The following is a 25,375-nucleotide window of genomic DNA, read 5'->3' on the forward strand; positions in this document are numbered from 1 at the left end:
TTTAATTTTCACCTCAGCTGAATTTCTTCCTGACTTTCATTAAGTAAACTTATAACAAAGACTACATCTGCTCGAAGGAATTACAGAGGAATTACAGAGGGACCGCAGGATCCCCGTTTATGACAATGTGTTCTTTCTTAATTAGGTGTTTTTAACAACTCTTCCTAACAAGAGCCAAAGACCTAAAAAAACCTGTCAGGGACAATCAAAAATATGTGGAGAAAATTCAAAACAAGGTCATATGAAAAACTCCTAACAGAAAGAGATTCTATGACTTTGCTACTGATTATGGCATTGTAGATTGGACAAAATTATTTTTCTTCATTAATCCCAAACAAAAAAATCCAATTTGGTTATACGAAGGCCCTATATAGATGTGGAAATTGCAAAATTATTCAGTTTCATATAAGGGTGAGAATTACCAATCATTTCATGGAGAGCTGGTATGATCAGTATCAGGTAAACGGAAAATTTAAATGGAAAAGTCAGTAGCTTGAGTTTTTTGTCTTAATATTTACATACTAAAAGGTACCTTTCATCTCTATTTTACGTATTATAAACATTCAGACATTTTACCCAAGCACTGTAATTTTTCATTTATTTTTTAAAAATGGCTTTATTTCTTTGTTAAGATGAAAAACATTTCTTTCATATCTTTTGCAATATAAAAATACCTTAACAGGATTTCTATTCACATGATGTTTTATAACATCAGTATAAATCAGTGTAAATGTTTAAATCCCCCAGGTTTTAAGCTGAATTGTCATTTTGTCTATTTAATTAGCTATGTAAAATACCATAACGTGGGAAACTGGATGACAAAACGTATCTATTGAAAAAGAGGAAAAATGTCACATTTTTCCCTGGCTTGATGGTTGATTTAATTGGATAGTTTGAATTTTACTGAGATAGAAAGGAAGAAGTAAGCAGGTTAAATTTTTTTAAAAATATCTCAGTGTCAGTTATCAATCAAGGAGATTGCTAGAGCAACTTTTCAACCTTCAGGCAAATTTATGACTACAATGACTGAGCAGAAATTTGTAATGGTACCATTCAAATTATTGCTGAGTTACAAAACATAATTAAGTAGCTTAACTGGAAGATGAGTGTATATTTCTGTTCCATTTTTACAGATGCAAAAGTTGTATCCAGTCTTTAACAGTTATGTGAGAAAATGTTATTTTTTAAATGTCGAGAATTTTGTTTTGTTTTTTGTTCTCTAGGAATATGAAAGATGCCTAAGAGTTAAAAATATTACAAGGGGACATAAGATTTTTGTTGGCAACATGCTGTTCCTCTGAAGAGTACCAGTTGGAATCCAGATCAGAATGAATTGCTGCTTATTGCTGCGTTTTATGTTGGGAATTCCTCTCCTATTGCCTTGCCTTATAGCAACAGAAAACTGTAAAACAGAGGAAGTTAAGCACCCAGCGGGATCTCATTTGAGAGTGAGGCGGGGCTGGATGTGGAACCAGTTTTTTGTACCAGAAGAAATGAATAAGACTAGGCATCACATTGGCCAGGTACTGATTTTCTGAAAGTGCTACAGGAAATAACCTTGTAAATCTGATCAAAGAGTGGAGGAGGCTTTGGTATTTGATGAATTCTCCGTTTTTCTTAGTGGAACCATTAGAAAGCTTCAAACACCAGCATAATTGATTGTTATATTTGCAAGCACCTAAAATAGTCGCAAAAACTTGAAGAAGAGGGAAAGCTCTGGTTTTTAAATTTCACTTTAACCTCATACAAAATTGTAGCATTTATCAACATCTGGAAATGTGAAGGTGTTATTTTTGATAATGGATCAAAGCCACCACACGGAGAACAGTAATGTTTACCAACGGTATTTAGCCTGATTTTCCATTATGCTAAGTAGGTGTTGATTTACCCCTCATTAATTTTTAATGAAGCAGATTAATACCAAATCCTTTTACAGTTAGGTAGCTTCAAGAGCCTACACACTTCATTTGATTAGTGAAGTTGAAGTAAAACAAATAATTATTTCATTTTCTTATAAGAATACATTTTAAGAAAATTTCCTTAACGAGACAAAACATTTCCTATTTATGTTTTTGGGTTTTATAATTATTTGATTTTCTTCAAACAGAGGTAGTTATAATATCATGTCCTTCTCTGTAAGGCTCTTTCTCTGGATGAATGAACTGAAATAAGTTTAACCACTAATTAACTGACACTAAAATTTAATTGGGCCCAAAGGGTGAAACACTAAAAATTTATTAACTCTCTTTTTCTAGCCCTTTTAGGAGAGCTGCAGTGTTAGTGTGTTGTCTGGATTCCATATGAGTTCATCTGTCCCATCAGCCAAATATATGAGTACATTCAACCAAAGGCCTAGATTAGGGTTTTAGGCAAACAGATTTCAATCGTGTGTGTGTGTGTGTGTGTGTGTGTGTGTGTGTGTGTGTGTGTGTGTGTGTGTGTGTGCATACGCGCACACGCACGCGTGCCTGCCTGTTATAAGTAATATTTCTCATCCCTTTTTATTTTCTAAGGTGACTCCAGGTAAAGCACAGGCAGAACCGTGTGAGGTCCGTTGTTAAGTGTCTGCTAGTTACTTGAGTCTCTAGCCATATTTACAGTGGACTCCACAGACCCCCATAGGCTCTCCCACCACTGAGTAAGGAGACACGCTACTATTGGCAGGCAAATGTTAGTGGTAACGCTCTACAGGGAAGTGCTTCAGTGCAGTCAGAACAGGGACTAGTCACTGGATAACTCACATTTTCTGGGTTTTTTTCTGCTCCCTACACATATCTCTCATTTCCTCCTTTCATATGGCGGTTTGTTTTGCTTCTTTTACATTCTGTAAAAATATTTATGAAAATATTCTAACAGATGGTTTTTCCTGTAAACAACCTCATTAAGCTTAAACCACATACAGGTAACTGGTTTAAAAGAGAGTAATAATGAATACTTACATGCTTGTAATAACAGAGCTGGTAAAAATAAAATGTAGTTGATGTGTCCAAAATAACTTTCTTTTTGATCTGTTTGTTAAAAGAGATTAAATTTGCAAAGCACAATTAGGTAAAAATTTAGTCATATTGATTTGCCAAATTGATAGTAACTACGTAATTGAAAAAATATTTTTGAATGGAAATACAGGAAATTTTATAACACTAGAATCCACGAAATTGAAATGTGTTTAACTTATGCATTTTGTGACAAGAGGAAGATGTTCAGTTTTTTTTTAAATTAAATATGGGTCCTTAAAAAGATCAAGCTCACTGATCTATAAAAATTAACATGAATACACTTGAAATACATTTACTCATGACTGAATTTGACTTGTCTTCATTCTAACCTTCAAAATTTCAAACTACATTGAAATAGTATTTGGAAGCCAGGGGCTATGCATTGCTTTCATTTGGTATACTTATTGGAGAATACATTTGTTTCCCACAATTTCTTAACACTGGGGCATGGGGATTTCACTTTTATGAGTAAGGAAGGACTTTCACATTTTAAAAGCTGTAACTCTTTTATTATCTTTTTATTATCTCCAATTTGCTTCTTTCATTGTAGAGCAGTGATGTTCAACACATTATTAAAATTAGTTGTTTTAGATATCTTTAGATATTCTCCACATTCACATAGAAAAATTTATTAATTAGTCCAGAATAATATATTGTACTTTGAGCTATCAGAAAAATTATGAAATTAAGGTTGTAGTTTTTGGCTAACTTTGTAAATTTTCAGAGAAGCTCTTACTCTGAAGAAGGGTATATTCATAAACGGTGAATCAAGAAAACCATGGATTCACAATAATTAAGAGATTATTCTCTAATGCTTCCTTTCTTTATGTAAAAATAAGTTAGATATGAAAAACCATACGATGTTACCTGTATCATAACATCTTTTTTATATATACAATTCAAAATTCCATTCACACTATGAATAATGAACAAATTTACTTTGCTCTTAAATAAATAAAATAGTGAGGACAAAAGAAGTACATCTGAGAACTGAGTGACCTATGTTGGAAAGGAAGAGTTAGAGCTAATTTGGCTAAAACTCAAGGACTAAAAGACCATGTTACGTACTGGTTTGCAGGGGAGGATCTGAGATCAAACCGGCCTTTTGGTGTAAGTCATAATTCTACCCCAAAACCATGTGACGCTAGGAAAGTTTTTAAAATTTCAGTCTCACTTTCCTTCTCTATTGAAATAATTTATTATATCAATAATGTGTATTTTACAATGAATGCATGAGGATTAATTGAGAAAATGAGTATAAAGCAATTTGTAGATTTTATGGATGATTGAGATTATTATCATCTCAACATGCTCCCTAATTTTCTTACTAATATTTCCATGTTTCCTGTGTGTTTTTAGCCTAGAGATAGAACATCACTGTTTAAATTTATTTTAGATCATTATCTCTCTGTCTCTAGGCCCCGATCTAATATAAATATTTGAGAGTATGGTTTTAGTGACTAAAAATGTAATCATATAAAGTAAACACGAACCAAATTTTTTGTGCATAATGTATAAAAGGGGCTTTGTTTTTCAATCATTATAGTTTCTAATTAGAATCATCTGTTTAGAGTAATGAAATTTGTATAGTACTTTACGTTGAAAATTCAAAGACTTCTCTGCCTGGTGATAGATGTTAATCTTAAACTTAACATTTTACCTCACTTAATATAATATAGAAATTATATGGAATTCTTAACTTAGGGAATAATTAACAGACATGAAGATGCAATGATTAAAATTTGTCTTAACATGTTTGAAAAGTAAATTATCTCTCTTTGTACTTGCAGCTAAGATCTGATTTAGACAATGGAAACAACTCTTTCCAGTACAAGCTTTCGGGAGCTGGAGCTGGAAGTATTTTTGTCATTGATGAAAGAACAGGTGACATATATGCTGTACAGAAGCTTGATAGAGAGGAACGGTCCCTCTACACTCTAAGAGCCCAGGTAATAGACACCACTACTGGAAGGGCTATGGAACCTGAGTCTGAGTTTGTCATCAGAGTGTCGGATATCAATGACAATGAACCAAAATTCCTAGATGAACCTTATGAGGCCATTGTACCAGAGATGTCTCCAGAAGGTATTGCATATTAATTTACGTCAAAGATGTACCTATTAACAATGAAAACAGATTTAAAATTTCGAGCATATGTTTTGGAAGTGAATTATTTACCGTTCTACCCGGGTACTTCCTTATGCAAATGTGTTAAGTAAAATATTTGAAAAATTAGACTAATGATTAAAATCTTGTAAATAATCATACTATATATCAATAAGTAATATGTCTTGTTAAAATATAATTTCAGTCTTCAATAGAAAGAAACGTTTATTTGAGTATACATAAAATTCTTTAGCTTGTTCACTTATTGGTTTCTTCAGTAAAAGAATTTACTTTCCAAAACAAACTATTCTTTTGTATCCCCAAAAATACATAAGATCGTCCTGAAAGAGTCACACACAAAAATAGGAGAAACCAATTTATAAGACTAGAATCCTAGATTCATCCAAACAATGGAACATGAAAACTAAAAACAAAACAAAATGGTTAAAGACCTCGTTTAGCCATATCCATTTTTAAGTTCTCTTTCAAACCCAATGTCACTTTCATAAATATTTTAAATATAATACTTATAGAAGAGAATGCTTCCCATGAGATGTAATAATTGACTGCCTTGGAAATCAGACATGTCTTTCCAATAGGGGGAAAATTATGGTATGGTTATACAAAATTTGTCCACTCATTCTTTGTCAGAAAAGTTTAATAATACAACAGATAGTAAAATTTAATTCACAAAATTTACTAAAGTATGATAAACTTCAATGTGATTTAATAATTGTCATTTTAAAATTATGCTAATGTGCTTTAAAACTGCCTTACCTAAACATTTGATTCATTAGCCAGGAAGTCTAAAAATGTATATTCCATTATATATTTTCCTGATTCTTCATTTTTTTTAACATTCCAGGTAACAATTTAAAGACCTATTTCTACATGTATTCAGAACATAGGTTTTTAACAACAGCCTAAACAAATTTAGCTGTGTAGCATGTATCAAGACCAACTGTCCTTAGATATAATTGACACATTAATATTGTCCTATTTGATAGCTAGGCAGTGATATATTTCTTCTTTTTTTAGATAAATAAATTTATTTATTTATTTTTGGCTGCACTGGGTCTTCTTTGCTGTGTGCAGGCTTTCTCTAGCTGCGGCAAGCAGGGACCATTCTTCATTGGGGTGCACAGGTTTCTCATTGCGGTGGCTTTTCTTGTTGTGGACATGGGCTCTAGGCACACGGGCTTCAGTAGTTGTGGCACGCAGCCTCAGTAGTTGTGGCTCGCAGGCTCTAGAGCTCAGGCTCAGTAGTTGTGGCACAAGAGCTTAGTTGCTCCGCGGCATGTGGGATCTTCCCGCACCAGGGCTCGAACCCGTGTCCCCTGCATTGGCAGGCGGATTCTTAACCACTGAGCCACAGGGAAGTCCGGCAGTGATATTTATTTTTCCCCTTTCCACTCTTCTCCTCCTCCTCCTTTCTCTCCTCCTCTTCCTCCTTCTTCTTCAACTAGCATATGTTATGGTCCTCACATGTTCTACAAACTTTTTGTAAGACTGGGGATTCACTTGTAAAGGAAATATATGAAGTAACGGGTAGTATGGAACTTATATTTTAGTAGTTATAGCACACAAACAGTAAATAACTATTTTAAATAAGCCAGGTAATATTTGACATTGTATGTTATTAAAGTGTTAAGTATGGGTAAAGTATGATGATGATTAATTGACTGGAGGAAGTGGGGACATTTAGGAGGTGACATTTGAAGGAAATGATACAAAGAGGACAGCCATGCCATGTTCTGGGAAAAACAATTTCCATTGCGGGCTGAGGAGAATTACATATATCAATATTGGAGTTATTGGCATATTGCTGGCAGAGAGAGCATGACAAAGGATGAGATCCCCTTGGTAGAGAATTTAGGTAGAGAAAAGGCAAACATACAGGGTGACTGAACTGTTAGAACTTAGTTGACTGCTGATTTAGAATCAATGAGATTGGTCAGTCGTGTAAGAAAAGAAAGACATGAGGAGAGACATTGCACAAGAAGAGATCCTCCAAATGTGTGGAAGCTGCTTTGAGGTTGAATAAAATCAACGTGATTTTTTTTCTCAAGCATTTGGTACAAGTTTACATGCTGCATCAACTATATAAAATAAGTTTTTGCAATACAACATGTCTGATAAAGTGGGCATAGTCAAATATCGTCTTAAATTTATTTTTATAAAGTCCTTTGCAAAAACTAGCTTTAAGATTCTAGAAAGCTGTCTAGAAAGACACAACTGATTTAAATTTTGTATGTTTGAAGAAAATTTCTCAAGGGTAATATAGGCAAACAATATCAACTATCAATGTAATGGATAGAATGCAGAATTGATATATTACAACATATTATGTTGTAAGTGTATTATAGGAACAAGTAAACTGAGAAATTACTTTTATTAAAATCTGATTCTGAGACAATCGTTTTTTAGAATTAAACTTGTTCACTTAACAGGGTAGATCCCAACTGACTTAAGAGATCTTCAGACTACAAGAGTCCAGTCATTGGCTCTTTGCATTTCCAAATAGTTTGGCCATCTGTGATCAAGCTATGCTGACTCAACTCAGAGACTCACAATGACCTTTGGATCCTTCAGTCACCAAGAGAAGGCTTTTCCCACTCTCTGGTCTACATTCCTTGCTAATTCAATTTCATGAATCTAGTCAATTTAAATTTTTCAGAGTTGCCATCAGTTACTCAATTCTAATTACAGGATGGTGTCTTAAGGTGGAATAATAGGAGTTAAGGGTGAGAGGATTCAGTATACACATATTCGTTCTGGGTTATTGGCCCTTCCCTTTATACATAATCATTGTGATCATTTTGCATTGTCACCGGTGTTCTAAAGTAGGGCGATCAGATTTCCAGTTCTACCTATGACAGCCCTACTAAACCCCTTTTTTTTTTTTTCTGGAATCTTGTACTAGAAGCATTTGTACCTGATTTTTAATTTTTTAAAAATTTTATTAGTACCTGCATTACAACAAGCCAGAGTTAATTTGGTAGACATCTACTGTTTTTACTTGCAGCTTCTTTCATGGTGTGTGAGAAAAAGTGTGTGAGACATGTGGGCAGTGAATTAAGTTGTTTTAAGACATGGTTAAATCTGAAAGAGGGCTAGTTATAACCCAGTAAACTATATGATAAAACACAATCAAGCTAAGAAATCTATTAAATAATGTACATACAGGGCTTCCCTGGTGGCGCAGTGGTTGAAAGTCCGCCTGCCGATGCAGGGGACACGGGTTTGTGCCCCGGTCCGGGAAGATCCCACATGCCGCGGAGCGGCTGGGCCCGTGAGCCATGGCCGCTGAGCCTGCATGTCCGGAGCCTGTGCTCCGCAACGGGAGAGGCCACAACAGTGAGAGGCCCGCGTACGGCAAAAAAATAAAAAATAAAAAAAAAATAATGTACATACATATGAAGAATATCCTTCTGATGATATATTTCAGGTTAAAATTGTCTGCATAAGATATCTTTCATTAATGTACATATAGACAATTTATCCTTTAGAAATACATTTATTTCTAATATAATTTAGAGAGAATTTAATTTTTGATCCATTAATGTAATAAACCCGACTTTGTCAGTTTTAGTGAGAGCACAGTAAAATGAATAAAGAGAGACTAAACAGGTTAGATTATATATGTGACATGTACCATGCTTCATACATTGATTCAGTAATGCACATTAAAGATGATACTCAACAACTAAGTGTCTGTTGCCTATATTTAACTGGTAACACAAGGAAGGGAGGACTGTGAAATAATTATTGATCATTTCCATGAAAGACACATTATTGGCCTCATAGTGATTTTGTCAACTTTGTATGCACTATAGTACAGCATACCTAACTGCGAGTGAGTGCACAATTCCTCTTACACATGACAACTCCTCATGGAAAACATAAATATACAAAGTATTATCAAGTATTTTTGTATTTCTTAATTGTTTTGATGTTTACTTATTATTACTATTTTATTATTACTATTTATTTATGTTTAACTATTTTTTGAAGATTTCTACAGTATTTAAATTACTGATTAGGAAAGTATACAGGCTTATTTCTCTCTATTGACGTTTTTAGAAAAACCATTTAGAAAATATTTAGAGGGTTTAAAGTTGCTTAATCTGTATTTAATGAATTTTAATGTCAATAAAACTGAAACAGGAAAAAAGGAAAGACAAACAACTGAAGAAAATAAAATCAGATCATCAGACTGATGTAAGAATTGAACATTGCTAAAGTCCTTCTGAGTTTTATAGACGACATTTACAAATTATGAGTAAGAATAAAGCAAGACTTTATGCAATGAATTTTTGGAAATTCTGCTGCATATTTGTATCATCTTAATTTATTTTCATTTCTTTTTTCCATGGTAAGTTTATAGTAAGATTCACAGACACATGATTTCACACACACACATGCACGCACACACACACTCACAAACATAAAAAGTGAATCACTGTTTAATCATCAATGGTTCATCATCAAGCACTGTTTGAAACATTGTAGAATTATGCCAGTTCTGTAGGATTGCTACTTTTAATTTAAAAGTGCAGTGAGTCTTATAAGGGAGAACAATAATTATATTCCTAGAAATTGAACTCCCTAACAAATTCACATGAGAGAGTTATTCTGAATATTTATAATATCATATTTTTATCCACTAAATTTTCTGAGTTTGACTTTTTTGGATTTACCCCACATGCAAAGAAATTATTTTTTGTGACATTAATATATTACATTAAGTTTTCCATTTAGTAGAGAGAAAGGTCATGACATATTAGGACATTGAAGAGGTATGTTTCGGTTAGAAGTAAATGAAGCGTCGATTAAAATGGGCTTTAAAATAAACTGAACTGGGAAAAACAACCTAACTCCATAGCTCTTGTCTCTAGAAATGAAGTATGGGTGGTCTATAAGTCAGTGCATTTTCTTGGTCTTCCTGATTCTCATTTGTACGGTACTAAGTTAAGAAATCTAAAGTCTTAATACTAAGAATTTCTCTTGGTCAACAACTAGCAGTACATGATTTTGACTATTGTTCCTGAAGCCAAATACAGGTGGTCTAGTTCTACAAACTAGAGACAGGAAACCCTGATAGATGAAATGGAGACATCATGAGGAAATGTAGGGGAAGGAAATGGATGAGTGCATAGAAGCATAGTTAAAAGAACAAGACTTGCCTATTACAAACTGATAGAAATGGTCTCTAAGAAGACTTTTATTGGAATAATTCTTTACGATTCCTACAGGGATGTATCTATCTATTCATTTATTTAGTATTTGTATTATTGTGATATAATTGACATATATTATTGTGTAAGTTTAAGGTGTACAATGTGCTGATTTCATGCATTTATATATTGCAATGTGGTTACCACTATAGCTTTGGCTATCATTGCCATCATGTCACATGATTATCGTTTCCATGGTGAAAACATTTCAGATCTAGTCTCTTAGTAACTTTGAAGTATATAATACAGTATTGGTGACTATAATCACTATAAGGTACATAAACTCCCCAGAAGTTATTCATCTTCTAACTGTAGGTTTGTACACTTTGACAAACATCCCAACTCCCCTACAACCCAGACTCTAGACCAGCAATCCACTGTCTCTGTAATTCTGCTTTTTTTCATTTTTTAGATCCCTCATATAATTCATTGCATACTCTGCCATTGACTTAGCATAATGCCGTCAACGCCATCCATGTTGTCTCAAATGGCAGGAATGTATTTAAAACACCTGAAACTAATGAGTGTCTACATGTTGAGTGGAGAACGGTATAAAACAAGGGTTAAATAACTCACATAACAATTCTAAAACAAAACAGCAAATACTATCAATACATGCAATTGAGGACCACAGTAAAAGTTTCAACATTTTTATTACTGAAGCATAGAATGGCTTCATATTAGAATGTGGCAGTTTATAAAATTAAATTGTAATGAAAAACTTCATAATGCTAATTTCACATAAAGTCACAAGCCTATTTGATTTAGTGACATTTGTGTTGCCATTCTTATTGACATAGAACATAGTGTTTCAAAAGATGTGGATTTCCAACAAGACCCATAATGCTAGATTCCATGTTTACATAAAAATAACTTAAAAGCTCATTAAAGAAATATTTTTAATTTGACCATTAATTTTAAACATGCAAATACTTATTTCCCATGAGTTTTATTGATTGTTACTGAATTTTAATAAGAATACTTACCTTATCAATCTGATAGATTTTATTTTGCACTTTAAAAAAATTCTTTAAAGAAAGTAGGCATTTTACAGAAGGGGATGAAGCAAGCCAAATAATTATGCTCATCTTCAGCTTGACACTATGTCAAGATCATTTCAATAATCTTTATTAATATTTTACTAATCTGTAATTTTTTGAGGTACAGGTCACAACACAGGTTTTTTGAAGAAAACTGTTTCTAATTTCCCTTTGATTCCTCTGCTAATAACACATCTTTAAATGATCCTTAACTATGTATTGTAATGAGTTGTTTAATAGTTATATTTCATTAGATCATGGATTCACATATTTAAAACTCTATATGGAAATTAGGGTTATTTTGTATAAGGTTATATTTTCTTGTCTATACAGAAAGATAATTGTTTTATAATTCAGAACAGGGAGGACTAGTCTTTTATTGCATATCATCATCTTGCTTGCTAAAGAAAGAATACCTTACAGAACTGGAATCCATTTTTCAAAAAGACCATAGGCTTAATTTCTTGTAACTATGCATTTTCTCTTCAGGAACATTTGTCATCCAGGTGACAGCAAGTGATGCTGATGATCCTTCAAGTGGCAATAATGCTCGTATCCTGTACAGCTTACGACAAGGCCAACCATATTTCTCCATTGAGCCAACAACAGGTATTCCTGGAAGAAACGAAGTGCAATTCAACATGATTCTAAGGCAAAGGCAGAGCAAAATTTCTCTGCCTACAAACATGTTGTAAAGTAGACCTGATGTTTCAATAAGTAAATGGATCGTAATGTTAAGCATTTAATTATTTTTAATCTTTTAGCTGGTTTTTCTAAGGTTGGGAGATTGGATTTTTCACACCCATACCACAAATGATTTGTGTATGGGATATAAAACATACTTAAGTATTATTACAAATTAATTGCAGAACTACAGACAACCCAATTTAAATATATGGGGAAAAGACATTTACAAGCAATTGACAAACAAAAAGCCTGCAAGCATATTAAAATTGCTCAACCTCATTAATCATCATGGAAATGCAAATTAAAATGACAGAGTTCCACCTGTACACCCAGCCAGAATGAGATTAAGCTGAGTTTATGGCTGGGTGTAGGAACTTAAAAAAAAAAATAGTTCTGTATTTTATGTCTTTTTGATTCACATGAATACAACATTTGCTTTTTCTGTCCTTCTCCAATTTCTGTTAATCAATTGAATACTTTATAAAATAAATTTTAAAATTGCTTTTATTTATTTACATCTATTAAACAGTTAAGAATCATGTGACATTGATTCATTTAACAAATATTGATTGCTTTGGTCACTACAAAGATTAAACCCATATAAATGAGCTCATAGTCTCTAAAGATGAGAAAAAAAAAAAAAAAAAAAACCTGAATAACCAACCAAGAATGTGGCAAGTTCCAAAAGCAATAAAATTCTGTGATTGTTAATGAGACAAATATTATTTCCATCTTGATGACATGAAAAGCTTTAAAAAATTAAAGCATGTGTTGGGTCTTTAAGCATTTTTTATTGATTCATTCATTTAGCAAGTATTAAATAGGTCAGCCTTTATCAATCAAGTTTCTTTTGAGAATCAGATTCTGAAAAATATGATTTGAGTGACTATATTCTTAAGTCTCTCCAGGATAATACCTAGTTTCTATTATTCTGAATGTACAGGTTAAAGCTATTTTAATACACGCAATGGATGCCTTAAGACATTCCCTTACACAATTTTGGTTGAGAAGGGTTGAATATGCAACAGGCATTGTACAGTATACTAGGTTTACAGCAGGACACCACTGCAACATTAAAAATATAATAATAAAAGGAAAGCAACAAGGACTCTTTTCTCTTGGAACTTACAAATAAATATTAAACATTTGTGTATTAATAAATACATACATTAAGTTTGTGAAGATTATCAAGTGAAATGAACAAGGTTCAATAGAAGAAAGTAAGAACTCCTTCATATTGTGTGGCCAAGGCAGAATACACTGAAACCAGAATGCTGAGCTGAGCACGTGACCAAGGTGAGGAGAGCATGGAAGGCATTCTAGGTTATGAGAAGAATGTACAGGAAGTTCCTGAGAAAGGAGAGTGTTTAAGCTCTTAGACTAACTAGACACCAGTGTGAAAAAGCACAGAGGAGGAGAATAGAAAATGGGCTATCTGTGTAGTAGATGTGTGCTGGGTGACACTGGATCTTCACAACCATTTTGAGCACTGTCTTTTCCTCCAGCCCTCACTAACTTCTTAAACATATTGAGCAAATTAGCTAAAGCAATTAATTGCATTAATGGAGGAGCAGTAGGGCTGGCAGCAAGACAATTGGAAGCCAAAGCACAGAAGTGGTAAGTTTTCGAGTGTGTAAGAGGATCTAGGAATATATATCCTTTATCCATTCTGAAGGTAAGCAGACATGTTGAAAATAAAGTCAGCAAAGTTAATTGAAGCCTCCATACATGGGAAGTGAAGGCCTCTGTTTTCGTCTCACTCACTGACTAATCTCTACACCTTTGGATTTATAATTCCAAAACTCTAATACTAGTCTCCTTTGCTAATAGGAAACACAATTCTCTGTTAAGTCACACACAGGGAGATACTAGGAGCAACTGTTTCATATATTCCATGGTTTCCATACTGATTCATATAATAGAGTATACTTGTGAAACACTTCACTCCACAATTAAAATCTCATCATAATGTGGTCCAATTTGTCCTTCTTTTATTTTTTTACAATTTTTAATTGTATCACAATTTTTTAATTAACACTTTTTATCCAGACATATTTGAAGATTAGCCATTCTCTTTCTTGTATTTGTATTATGTGTTTCCCAAATCTTTAGGATTACAGCCCTTCTCTTCACCACCTTAAATTTTTCCTAGGTTTTTTCCAGTGGTGATTTACTTTTTACTAAATAACTTTATAGAAAGTGGACACTTATTACAACATTTCCATGGACCAATATGGATATGAATATCTCTGTTGGTGGATTATAAATAACTGTGAGTCAAAAATCAGCTCTTTTTCATATATTATGACTCAAAATAAATTTAACATCACAGGTGCACAATATTTTTGCATAAATTTGGTATTATAGTTTTACATGTATCCATAATAAACCAACTTCTTCTAAGTTTAGGGGAAAAGTTAATTGTAGAGCCCTAATATTATGTTAGAGAAGAAAGCAGAAAATAAGTTGAGGTTAAAAATAAGACACTCTTCTTCTCTCCCTGTGGTTTATCTTAACATGGTATTTTATTAAGATTCCACTACTATTAGTATTGTGATGAGCACTCTAAACTTTAGGCAGAGGTGGTGATTGACTTATTATTGTTGTATTTTTTCCCCCAGGGCAACATCTAGCACATTGTAGTGGTTCAAAATGTGTCAAAAGAATGATTTTACGTTTGAATTCTTAAGAAATTAACTAGGAAGATGCCATGGTTAATAATGAAATAATAATTATAGTTTATTATGTCTTTAAAGGAGTCATAAGAATATCTTCTAAAATGGATAGAGAACTGCAAGATGAGTATTGGGTGATTATTCAAGCCAAAGACATGATTGGTCTGCCTGGAGCACTGTCTGGAACAACAAGTGTATTAATCAAACTTTCTGATGTTAATGACAATAAGCCTATATTTAAAGACAGTAAGTAAAAAGGATTCTAATAAATAATTTTTGAAAGGATGGGAAATAGCACAAACTAAGTCTTGATTTAGCCAAGTGTTTAAAGCATCTGCTTTCAGATTTAGGGTAGTGTCACTCTTTCCTCCAGATTAACTTGTTGACAATTTTTAATTTGTACAATCAAATAAATGGTTCTTTTAATTTTCCCACAATGAAAGAGACACAGTAGCACAGTTAAACTGTTACTTCCTGAAAACAGCAAAATATTACCAACTTTAAAGTAACATTTCTCCCACTTAGAAAAAGGAAAATCTCACAAAGCAGTCTGTGGAATTACCTGCTATATGCTAATAAGGAAGTCAAGAATCCCTTTAAAGAAAAATTATATTGAACATGCTCCTTTTTTAAATTCTAAACAGATTTATTCTTCAGCATATTAACACATGTGATTATTTTATACATTTTAGCATAAATTACATATGATATATGAATGACTAGTTCTTTGTAAGTTTTATGCAAGTTACTTCTGAAAAGTAAAGAGAAAAAAACTTAGTTATTTATATCTATGTATTTCAAATATAACTGCCATTATTTTCTTGTGACCAAAACTATGGGGTCATCTGACTTCATCTTTCTCTCTCTTTTTCTTTTTTTTTAAATTTATTTTATTGAGGTATAGTCGATTTACAATGTTGTGTTAATTTCTACTGTACAGCAAAGTGATTGAGTTATACATATATATAATTCTTTTTGATATTCTTTTCCTTTATGGTTTATCAGAGGATATTGAATATAGTTCCCTGTACTATTCAGTAGGACATTGTTGTTTATCCATTCTATATATAATAGTTTGCATCAGCTAGCCTCAAACTCCCAATCCATCCCTCCCCCACCCCCATCCTCCTGACAGCCACAAGTCTGTTCCCTATGTCTCTGAGTCTGTTTCTGTTTCACAGATAAGTTCATTTGTGTCACATTTTAAATTCCACATATAAGTGATATCTTATGGTATTTGTCTTTCTCGTTCTGAGTTACTTCAGTTACTATGATAATCTCTAGGTTCATCCATGTTGCTGCAAATGGCATTATTTCATTCTTTTTTATGGTTGCATAATATTCCATATCTTTCTTTTCCATTTCCATTAATGGAATGGAATTAATGCAATCCAGGCTCAGATTCTCAAAGTTAAACTCTTACCCTTAGAACTCAACTATTTGTTTTTGGACTCTACCATCTTTAATTCATACTTATATTGGGTTGGCCAAAAAGTTCGTTCAGGTTTTTTGTAACATCTTATGGAAAAACGCAAACAAACCTGTTGGCCAACTCAATATTTATTGGTTATTTTAGGTATCAGAGAATGCTTGAGTGAAATTGAAAATCTCTTTTTATTAAATTTAATTTGGCATGGTGGAAGGATACAATAAAAATAAACCTATGAATATTGAGAAGGTATGCATATGAATAGAAAATTGAAAATTATATGTACTGGTGAAAGGGCTTCCTAAGATATATTTAAGAGAAAATAATTGCTACTCCAAAAAATATGAGGGAAATGTTCAGATTGCAAAAAAATAAAGGGAGAGAGAGAGCAAGAGAGAGAAGTATTTAGAACAAGTAATTGGTGAAAAGGGTGGGTGTGGTTTTTCTGACAGCCCATAATAAAGGGAGGGTGCTATATTTGGGAGTTTTTATGTTAATTATCTGTGCAAAATATCCTGAATTTTGTTTTTAAAGGTTTATACCGCTTGACTGTCTCTGAATCTGCATCTGTTGGGATGTCAATTGGAAAAATCATGGCATATGATAATGACATAGGAGAGAATGCAGAAATGGATTACAGCATAGAAGATGATTCAAAAACGTTCAATGTCATTACTAATAATGAGACCCAAGAAGGAATAATTATATTAAAAAAGGTAGATGCATTAAAATTATTTGTTTTGCATAATAATACAAAATCAAATCAGAAATACCTATATATTTTGTGTAACCAGTTAGTTTTTGCTTTGTTAAGTAATTAAAATAAGACTCTGTGATTTAGTTTAGGGAGCAAAAGAAAAGATATATTATATGTGCTTTTATAAAAAATTCTAAGAGATTTCATTTTTTAGAATATTAACATATATGATTATTACCTACTTACAAATAATAATATACAAATAGCTAATTATCAGTTTTATGCAAGATACTTCTGAAAAAATAAAGAAAAAAGCTCAGTTATTTATATTTTATATCTATATATTTCAAATATAATTGATGAGAGAGTTAATTATTACCGAGATCTTTTGAATTATATTGTAGAGTAGTTTTTTAAAATATTTTAATATACAGGAGAAACTTTTTGAAATTATCTTAAATAGGAAATTAATTCTCAACCCCATAAGATATCTATACTCAGAAAAGTATACTTTTAATCCTAAGCAAAAAATATAATTGTTAACCCAGAACATTTTATAATAGACGTAAATAACAAAATACACATAGGGATTTGCTATGCAACTACTTAATGATAATATCAGAGGGATCCAAGAACATAAATCATAAAACCTAACTGGAAAGCAACTGAAACTTAATTTAACAACAAAAACTTTTTTTTCCTAAGTAATTCCTCGGGTCACTGATACCAGTTTTCTGTGTACACTGAATTTCTTTGCAGAAAGTAGACTTTGAGCACCAGAACCACTATCGTGTTAGAGCAAAAGTTAAAAACCGCCGAGTTGATGAGCAGTTCAGGAAATACCATACTGAAGCTTCCATCACTTTCATCAAGATCCAGGTGGAAGATGTTGATGAACCTCCTGTTTTCCTCCTCCCGTATTACATATTTGAAATCTTTGAAGGAAGCCCGTATGGATCATTTGTAGGCACCGTCTCTGCCACAGATCCAGATCAGAGGAAATCTCCTATCAGGTATGTCTGGAAGGCCAGCTTTGCATTAGTAAATGAGGGAACATAGATTAGCTTGAAAATAAAATTTCATATAAATGTAACAAAGATATATCTAGATCTGTATTTCTCTCCAAGGTATTTATAAAATTTGCAACAGTTTAAACAAGTTGAAACAGGAAGCCTCACTATTGGTTAAGATGCGGTGAAATAAGCACTTGAAAACATGTGCAAGAAATAGGCAATCACCAACTAAAATTAGATGCAGTCAACTCTCTATTAATTGGGGTAAGAAGGTGAGGGAGAAGAAACCCTTGATTATGCCAAATCAGAGCAGAAACAAAGCTGATCACAATGTGGTTCATCTAAACACTGTTTACTTAAAATGATATTCAAAAATTAACGAAGCTTTTATAGGGTACCGCTGAAGGAGTAAAAACGAAGTAAGTCCAATCAATTAGAAATAAATTTCTGTGTTGCAATTAAACAATATTTACCATCTATTAAATTAGTCTGTTATATTCAGGTAGTATATTTCCTTTCTGTTTTTATGTATTCGCATCATAGTTCTGGTTAAAACTAAAAGCAAAACCTGTTACATGTTTCCTTCCACCACCTTCCCTTGCTCATCCATTTTCCATACTTTACATTCCAGGGACTTACACAAACTTCCATATATTTATTAAGGTGCTGGGTACTGCTTTGCTCTTTGGAAGGGCTACTGACACAAAGAAGAGCTTCTTTAAATTTCTGAGACAGACGATGCTCACATTTTTCCACTGTAATTCCTAACCATAAAATGCTGCCTTCTAATATGTAGATACAGTTCCTATTTATTAGCAGTAAATTTAATAATGAATAAAAATATATATGTAGTATATATATGTGTGTGTATATACAAGTCAGTAAATTAATTGTTTAGATTTTAAAGAGTATATTAACCTGTTTGCTTTTCTGACAATACTAAAGAATACATAATTTTTAAAAATGCTTTCATGATTAAAGCTTTCATTATATTATTCTTTATAATGATAAAATTGTAGAAACAATTTAAATATCTAATCTCAGTGGTGTAAATAACACAATAAATGATGAATGCTTTCTAATGATGCTTATGAACATAAAGACATGGCATGATTCTTTAAAAATAATATGAAATGAAAATAATAATAATAATAATACAAAATCATTAGAGTCGTATGTTTACTACAAGTAAAATATTATGTAAAATAAATGAGAAAAATAAACGAGCACACCCAAATATTAACAGAGGTTGTGTTTTTTTTGTTTTTGTTCTTTTAAATTTTTATTTTATTTATTTTTTTATACAGCAGGTTCTTATTAGTCATCAATTTTATACACATCAGTGTATACATGTCAATCCCAATAACCCAATTCATCACACCACCACACCCACCCACCCGCCGCTTTCCCCTCTTGGCGTCCATATGTTTGTTCTCTACATCTGTGTCTCAATTTCTGCCCTGCAAAGTGGTTCATCTATACCATTTTTCTAGGTTCCACATACATGCGTTAATATACGATATTTGTTTTTCTCTTTCTGACTTAACTTCACTCTGTATGACAGTCTCTAGATCCATCCACGTCTCTACAAATGACCCAGTTTCATTCCTTTTTATGGCTGAGTAATATTCCATCGTATATGTGTACCACAACTTCTTTATCCATTTGTCTGTCGATGGGCATTTAGGTTGCTTCTATGACCTGGCTATTGCAAACAGTGCTGCAATGAACATTGGGGTGCATGTGTCTTTTTGAATTATGGTTTTCTCTGGGTATATGCCCAGTAGTGGGATTGCTGGATCATATGGTAATTCTACTTTCAGTATTTTAAGGAACCTCCATACAGTTCTCCATAGTGACTGTATCAATTTACATACCCACCAACAGTGCAAGAGGGTTCCCTTTTCTCCACACTCTCTCCAGCATTTGTTGTTTGTAGATTTTCTGATGAAGCCCATTCTAACTGGTGTGAGGTGATAGATACCTCATTGTAGTTTTGATTTGCATTTCTCTAATAATCAGTGATGTTGAGCAGCTTTTCATGTGCTTCTTGGCCATCTGTATGTCTTCTTTGGAGAAATATCTATTTAGGTCTTCTGCCCATTTTTGGAATGGGTTGTTTGTTTTTTTAATATTGAGCTGCATGAGCTGTTTATATATTTTGGAGATCAATCCTTTGTCTGTTGATTTGTTTGCAAATATTTTCTCCCATTCTGAGGGTTGTCTTTTCATCTTGTTTATGGTTTCTTTTGCTGTGCAAAAGCTTTTAAGTTTCATTAGGTCCCATTTGTTTATTTTTGTTTTTATTTCCATTTCTCTAGGAGGTGGGTCAAAAAGGATCTTGCTGTGATTTATGTCATAGAGTGTTCTGCCTATGTTTTCTTCTAAGAGTCTGATGGTGTCTGCCTTACATTTAGGTTTTTAATCCATTTTGAGTTCATTTTTGTGTATGGTGTTAGGGAGTGTTGTAATTTCATTCTTTTACATGTAGCTGTCCAGTTTTCCCAGCACCACTTATTGAAGAGGCTGTCTTTTCTCCACTGTATATTCTTGCCTCCTTTATCAAAGATAAGGTGACCATATTTGCATTGGTTTACCTCTGGGTTTTCTTTCCTGTTCCATTGATCTATATCTCTGTTTTTATGTCAGTCCCATACTGTCTTGATAACTCTACCTTCATAGTATAGTCTGAAGTCAGTGTGCCTAATTCCTCCAGCTCTGTTTATCTTCCTCAACATTGCTTTTGCTATTCGGGGTCTTTTGTGTTTCCATACAAATTGTGAAAATTTTTGTTCTAGTTCTGTGAAAAATGCCAGTGGTAGTTTCATAGGGATTGCATTGAATCTGTAGATTGCTTTGGGTAGTAGAGTCATTTTCACAATGTTGATTCTTCCAATCCAAGAACATGGTATATCTCTCAATCTATTTTTATCATACTTAACTTCTTTCAACAGTGTCTTATAATTTTCTGCATACAGGTCTTTTGTCTCCTTAGGTAGGTTTATTCCTAGATATTTTATTCTTTTTGTTGCAGTGGTAAATGCGAGTGTTTCCTTAATTTCTCTTTCAAATTTTTCATAATTAGTGTATATGAATGCAAGAGATTTCTGTGCATTATTTTTGTATCCTGCTACTTTACCAAATTCATTGATTAGCTCTAGTAGTTTTCTGGTAGCATCTTTAGGATTCTCTATGTATAGTATCATGTGATCTGCAAACAGTGACAGCTTTACTTCTTCTTTTCTGCTTTGGATTCCTTTTATTTCTTTTACTTCTCTGATTGCTGTGGCTAAAACTTCCAAAACTATGTTGAGTAATAGTGGTAAGAGTGGGCAACCTTGTCTTGGTCCTGATCTTAGTGGCAATGGTTTCAGTTTTTCACTATTGAGGACGTTGTTGGCTGTGGGTTTGACATGTATGGTCTTTATTATGTTGAGGAAAGTTCCCTCTATGCATACTTTCTGGAGGGTTTTTATCATAAATTGGTGTTGAATTTTGTCAAAAGCTTTCTCAGCATCTATTCAGATGTTCATATTTTTTTCCCCTTCAGTTTGTTAATATGGTGTATCACGTTGATTGATTTGCATATATTGAAGAATCCTTTCCTTCCTGGGATAAACCCCACTTGATCATAGTGTATGATCCTTTTAATATGCTGTTGGATTCTGTTTGCTAGTATTTTGTTGAGGATTTTTTTTTTTTTTTTTTTTTTTGTGATATGCGGGCCTCTCACTGTTGTGGCCTCTCCCGTTGCGGAGCACAGGCTCCGGACGCGCAGGCTCAGCGGCCATGACTCACAGGCCCAGCCGCTCCGCGGCATGTGGGATCTTCCCGGACCGGGGCACGAACCCGTGTCCCCTGCATCGGCAGGCGGATTCTCAACCACTGCGCCACCAGGGAAGCCCTGTTGAGGATTTTTGCATCTATGTTCATCAGTGATACTGGCCTGTAGTTTCCTTTCTTTGTGATGTCTTTGTCTGGTTTTGGTATCAGAGTGATGGTGGCCTCATAGAATGATTTTGGGAGTGTTCCTCCCTCTGCTATATTTTGGAAGAGTTTGAGAAGGATAGGTGTTAGCTCTTCTCTAAATGTTTGATGGAATTTGCCTGTGAAGCTATCTGGTCCTGGGCTTTTGTTTGTTGGAAGATTTTTGATGACAGTTTCAATTTCATTACTTGTTTTTGGTCTGTTCATATTTTCTATTTCTTCTTGGTTCAGTCTCAGAATGTTGTGCATTTCTAAGAATTTCTCCATTTCTTCCAGGTTGTCCATTTTATTGGCATATAGTTGCTTGTAGTAATCTCTCATGATCCTTTGTATTTTTGCAGTGTCAGTTGTTTCTTCTCCCTTTTCATTTCTAATTCTGTCGAATTGAGTGTTCTCCCTTTCTTTCTAGATAATTCTGGCTAACGGTTTATCAATTTTTTTATCTTCTCAAAGAACAACCTTTTAGTTTTATTGATCTTTGTTATTGTTTCCTTCATTTCTTTTTCATTTATTTCTGATCTGATCTTTATGATTCGTTCCTTCTGCTGACTTTGGGGGTTTTTTTGTTCTTCTTTCTCTAATTGCTTTAGGTGTAAGGTTAGGTTGTTTATTTGAGATGTTTCTTGTTTCTTACAGTAGAATTGTATTGCTATAAACTTCCCTCTTAGAACTGCTTTTGCTGCATCTCATAGGTTTTAGGTCATTGTGTTTTCATTGTCATTTGTTTCTAGTTATTTTTTGATTTCCTCTTTGATTTCTTCAGTGATCTCTTGGTTATTAAGTAGTGTGTTGTTTAGCCTCCGTGTGTTTGTATTTCTTACAGATTTTTTCTTGTAATTGATATCTAGTCTCATAGTGCTGTGTTTGGAAAAGATAGTTTATACGATTTCAATTTTCTTAAATTTAATAAGGTTTGTTTTGTAACCCAAAATATGATCTATCCTGGAGAATCTTCCATGAGCACTTGAGAAGAATGTGTTTTCTGTTGTTTTTGGATAGAATGTCCTGTAAATATCAATTAAGTCCATGTTGTTTAGTGTATCATTTAAAGCTTTCGTCCTTATTCATTTTCATTTTGGATGATCTATCCATTGGTGAAAGTGGGGTGTTAAAGTCCCTTACCATGACTGTGTTACTGACGATTTCCCCTTTTATGGCTGTTACTATTTGCCTTATGTATTGAGGTGCTCCTATGTTGGGTGCATAAATGTTTATCGTTATATCTTCTTCTTGTGTTGATCATTATGTAGTGTCCTTCTTTCTCTCTTGTAATAGTCTTTGTTTTAAAATCTCTTTTGTCTGATATGAGAATTGCTATTCCAGCTTTCTTTTGATTTCCATTTGCATGGAATATCTTTTTCCATGCCCTCACTTTCAGTCTGTATGTGTCCCTAGGTCTGAAGTGGGTCTCCTGTAGACAGCATATATACAGCTCTTGTTTTTGTATACATTCATCCAGTCTGTGTCCTTTGTTTGGAGCATTTAATCCATTTACATTTAAAGTAATTATCAATATGTATGTTCCTATTACCATTTTCTTAATTGTTTTGGGTTTGTTATTGTAGGTCTTTTCCTTCTCTTGTGTTTCCTGCCTAGAGAAGTTCCTTTAGCATTTGTTGTAAAGCTGGTTTGGTGATGCTGAATTCTCTTGGCTTTTCATGTCTGTAAACCTTTTATTTCTCCATCGAATCTGAATGAGATCCTTGCTGGGTAGAGTAATATTGGTTGTAGATTTTTCTCCTTCATCACTTTAAATATGTGCTGCCACTCCCTTCTGGCTTGCAGAGTTTCTGCTGAAAGATCAGCAGTTAACCTTATGGGGATTCCCTTATGTGTTTTTTGTTGTTTTTCCCTTGCTGCTTTTAATATTTCTTCTTTGTATTTAATTTTTGATAGTTTGATCAATATGTGTCTTGGCATGTTTCTCCTTGGATTTATCCTGTATGGGACTCTCTTTGCTTCCTGGACTTGATTAACTATTTCCTTTCCCATATTAGGGAAGTTTTAAACTATAATTTCTTCAAATATTTTCTCAGTCCCTTTCTTCTTCTGGGACCCCTATAATTCTAATGTTGGTGCATTTAATGTTGTCCCAGAGGTCTCTGAGAGTGTCCTCATTTTTTTTCTTTATCCTGCTCTGCAGTAGTTATTTCCAATATTTTATTTTCCAGGTCCCTTATCCATTCTTCTGCCTCAGTTATTCTGCTATTGATCCCTTCCAGATAATTTTTAGTTTCATTTATTGTGTTGTTCATCACTGTTTGTTTACTCTTTAGTTCTTCTAAGTCCTTCTTAAATGTTTTTTGTATTTTCTCCATTCTACTTTGCAGATTTTGGATCATCTTTACTATCATTATTCTGAACTCTTTTTTTGGGTAGACTGCCTATTTCCTTTTCATTTATTAGGTCTGGTTGGTTTTTGCCTTGCTCCTCCATCTGATGTTTCTTTCTCTGTCTTTTCATTTTTGCTTAAGTTACTGTGTTTGGGGTCTCCTTTTCGCAGGCTGCAGGTTTGTAGTTTCCATTGTTTTTGGTGTCTGTCCCCAGTGGCTAAAGTTGGTTCAGTGGTTTCTGTAGGCTTCCTGGTGGAGTGGACTAGTGCCTGTGTTCTGCTGGATGAGGCTTGATCTTGTGTTTCTGGTGGGCAGGTCCACTTCTGGTGGTGTGTTTTGGGGTGTCTGTGGCCTTATTATGATTTTTGGCAGCCTCTGTGCTAATGGATGGGGTTGTGTTCCTGTCTTGCTAGTTGTTTGGCATAGGGTGTCATGCACTGTAGCTTGCTGGTCATTGAGTGGAGCTGGTTCTAGACTTTGAGATGGAGATCTTTGTGAGAGCTTTCACTGTTTGATATTACATGGAGCTGGGAGGTGTCTTGTGGACCAGTGTCCTGAACTTGGCTCTCCCAACTTAGTGGCACAGCCCTGTCACCTGCACCAAGAGCCTGTCCTCCACAAAGCTCAGAATAAGAGAGAATGAAAAGAAATAAAAAAGAAGGTATAATAAAATAAAGTGAAATAATAAAATAAAGTTATTAAAATAAAAAATAATTTTTAAGAAAAAAAATTTTAAGTAATAAAACAAAAAACGGACAGGCAGAACTCTAGGACAAATGGTAAAAGCAAAGTTATAGAGACAAAATCACACACAGAAGCATACACATACACACTCACAAAAAGAGAAAGAGGGAAAAAAATATATACATCTTTGCTCCCAAATTCCACCTCCTCAATTTGGGATGAATCGTTGTCTACTCAGGTATTCCACAGATGCAGGTACATCAGGTTGACTGTGGAGCTTTAATCCACTGCTCCTGAGTGTGCTGGGAGAGATTTCCCTTTCTCTTCTTTGTTTGCACAGCTCCCGGGATTCAGCTTTGGATTTGGCCCCCTCCTCTGCATGTAGGTCTCATTAGGGCATCTGTTCTTCTCTCAGACAGGACAGGGTTAAAGGAACAGCTGATTCGGGGGCTCTGGCTCACTCAGGTTGAGGGGGGGAGGGAGGGGCATGG

General features: G+C 33.8%; 1 protein-coding gene across 5 annotated transcripts in view; it reads left to right on the forward strand.

The window, feature by feature from the left end:
• Positions 1-25,375, forward strand: part of CDH19 (cadherin 19) — a 93,839-nt gene that overhangs the window by 26,056 nt on the left and 42,408 nt on the right. For all 5 annotated transcript variants that reach the window (XM_067014902.1, XM_059040331.2, XM_067014903.1 and 2 more), the window contains 6 exons: positions 1,224-1,523; positions 4,787-5,081; positions 11,869-11,988; positions 14,823-14,987; positions 16,705-16,886; positions 17,627-17,880. In XM_067014902.1, the coding sequence (XP_066871003.1) occupies positions 1,329-1,523; positions 4,787-5,081; positions 11,869-11,988; positions 14,823-14,987; positions 16,705-16,886; positions 17,627-17,880 (1,211 nt within the window). In that variant the 5' untranslated portion in view covers positions 1,224-1,328. The remainder of the gene's footprint in view (positions 1-1,223; positions 1,524-4,786; positions 5,082-11,868; positions 11,989-14,822; positions 14,988-16,704; positions 16,887-17,626; positions 17,881-25,375) is intronic.

This window comes from Kogia breviceps, chromosome 15 (genome assembly GCF_026419965.1).
Source record: "Kogia breviceps isolate mKogBre1 chromosome 15, mKogBre1 haplotype 1, whole genome shotgun sequence".
Taxonomy (NCBI): domain Eukaryota; kingdom Metazoa; phylum Chordata; class Mammalia; order Artiodactyla; family Physeteridae; genus Kogia; species Kogia breviceps.